This window comes from Littorina saxatilis, linkage group LG6, assembly GCF_037325665.1.
Source record: "Littorina saxatilis isolate snail1 linkage group LG6, US_GU_Lsax_2.0, whole genome shotgun sequence".
Classification (NCBI taxonomy): Eukaryota; Metazoa; Mollusca; class Gastropoda; order Littorinimorpha; family Littorinidae; genus Littorina; species Littorina saxatilis.
In genome coordinates, this window is record NC_090250.1 from 27,506,385 (window position 1) to 27,509,052 (window position 2,668).

Sequence of the window (2,668 nt, forward strand, 5' to 3'; positions counted from 1 at the left end):
TCACGGTTTAATGAAATGCCATACTCTTTGACATTTCGGCTTTATTCAGCAATACAGTTTGAAAAGACTGTTAGTCTCAAACTATACACATCGCAAGACAATTTTAGTCAGCAAAATATTAACACAGTGACGCCCCTTTACTTGCACACGATAGCACACAGGTATAACAGGATTTCAGTTCATCACACACACACACACGCACGCACGCACACGCACACACACGCACGCGCGCACAGACGCTCGCAAACACACACACACACACACACACACACACACACAAGCACACACACACTGGCAGGCGATCACAAATCTGCCCAAATGCGTATTTGCGTTTTGCTCTTCCACTCATTCGTTCGTGTATTCTTCTTGAATAGTTCATCCTTTTGTCTATTCACCCATCCGTCCGTCCTTCCTTCCATCCTGTCCATCTATCCATCCATCCATACATGCTAGCATCTCTTCACAAAAGTTCGTCCATTCTTAGATTCGCTTTCACTTTCTTCAACAAGTCAATGTTAGAGTTGTGCCTCAAGATCAGCCGAAACGATTTTGGTTTCAACTTTAGATTACAGAATCGGTAAATGGTTGCGGCTTTTTCTCGACTTGACCTGCCGTCGGAATTACGGCTGCTTGCTACTTCTTCAAAGATTGTGTAAGCTACAAAGAAGTAATTCTGATCACACATAACCATGCGCTCTGGTCTGAGGTGCACGAAGCCAAAGTTGGTGAAACCCAAACGAGTGAGAACAAACCGCGGGGTCTGATTCGTTGAAATTCCACCAATCTTAATTTCAACCAATCCAACACCGCGGCTGACTCCCACCAGGTTGGTAACTTTCTCGTGCACCTCGGCCCTGTTTCACACAGGAAGGTAGTTTGTTACGCTGCTCATTTAGCGAAACTTAGTTGACACTAAGAAATGTCCAACTCTCTGAGTTGCTGCATTTGAGATTTAAAAATATACAACTCTGCGAGATATGTCTCCCGTGTGTGCCTTGCGCGAGTCTTCCATTGCTTCTGATCAATTTTGGCTGTTGCATTTGAGCTATGAACGTACAACTCTGATAGACAAGTCTGTAGGTTTGTCGGACCACTGTCACTTCAGTTTCTGGATCCCCCAAGGCCTTCTCAGTCGGTCTAGGCATGTTTGGCGTGAAGCACGTAACTTCTCATGCGACTTTTGACGGAGCCGGCACTCGCCCAATCAGGTGATGCCGGAAGTTGCTCAGGGATCATGCGCGACCACAGCACCGCCATGACGACGAAAGGAACGATGATCCAGATTCCGTTGGGAACGACGACGAGGAGAAACTCCTCCCAGGCTGTGTTGCCCATGCGGAAAGCAGCCCCTCCGCCCAGTTCGGAGAAGCCGTAGAAATAGAAAAGCGTCTTCCAGAAGGTCATGACGGTCACTGTGAAGGCAAGCGGGATGGTGTGGCGACTGTTCCTATAGTGCTGGAACATGGAGAGGCGGATGGTTATTATGAGGCAAGAACATGTTGGGGTTTTAAAATGCTTTACTTGACGCCAAAGGATTATTTTGTACAAATCCAAAAACAAATGGACTGCCAACGTTCTTTAATTCAGAATAAAAAAACAAAAAAACAAGCAAGATATGTTATAGTAACGTTTTATTGTAACAAAACACTACGATACAGTCCCAGATCTTCGACCCAGCGGTCTGTCAAGTGGACAGACGGTCACTTATAATTACTTAGTTGTATTTTGTAGGTTTGTCTAGGCCTACACTTCAGGAACGATATACTGTACCGTTTGAGCATCTTGAGCCAAACTTCATGAAAGGGGCTATATTTTGTTTGTTTGGGCTTGAGAGTCACGTGGCAAAACAGAGACGACAGCCCTTGACTGCGTTAAAGAAAGGGTAATTATGGGGGCCAGGTGAGATATTAGTCTATGGACCATTTCGAAGCTGGGTTGGGAGAGGGGAGGAAGAGATAGCAGAATCTCTGTTTCAGCGTACCGCGTGACCCCGCTAGACGTACGAAGATTGTCTTTTAATGGTCGGTGAGCTAATATGGTAAATGAAGTATTACTAAGCTACAGTAAGGATAAAGGAGTAGGACACTTCGATCGACCGACGCTTTGATACACGCTCCTGTGGTAGCAACCTTCTGTACGACCACCCTCCCGCTCAAAGTAATGAAATGAACCGATTTGCACTAAGCTTTGCGAATATCCCCCCCCCCACCTGGTTACAATAGAAAACTCTACAGCTGTCCAGATCAGCTAGCACATGGTCAGCCTCTTGTAGTAACCCCGCATGTATACACATGTTATCTCGTTAAGCCGCTACCTTGAAATGATAAAGAATGACAATGTCAAAGGAAGAACCGAAAGAGGAGTGGGTTACTTACAAGAATGATGGTGATCACGTTCAGTGCAACTTCCAAGTAGTTGAATCTGGACAAAGATTAAAACAAAAATATGATTAAGCTGTGCCCTCTACATATTGATCCTAGGTCTTAAAACTCACACATACAGTTAGAAAATCAGACAGACAGACAGACAGACAGACAGACAGACAGACAATGAGACAGACAATGAGACAGACAGACTGATAATCATATACAGAGAGGTATGTAAGAGAATGAGTTAGAGAGAGAGAGAGAGAGAGAGAGAGAGAGAGAGAGAGAGAGAGAGAGAGAGA

General features: G+C 45.1%; 1 protein-coding gene across 1 annotated transcript in view; it reads right to left on the bottom strand.

The window, feature by feature from the left end:
- Positions 1 to 2,668, bottom strand: part of LOC138968893 (uncharacterized) — a gene marked incomplete at its 5' end in the record, with an annotated part of 4,734 nt that continues 2,066 nt past the window's right edge. Inside the window, 2 exon segments of the mRNA XM_070341564.1 lie at positions 1 to 1,455; positions 2,376 to 2,421. Of these exon segments, the coding sequence (XP_070197665.1) occupies positions 1,138 to 1,455; positions 2,376 to 2,421 (364 nt within the window).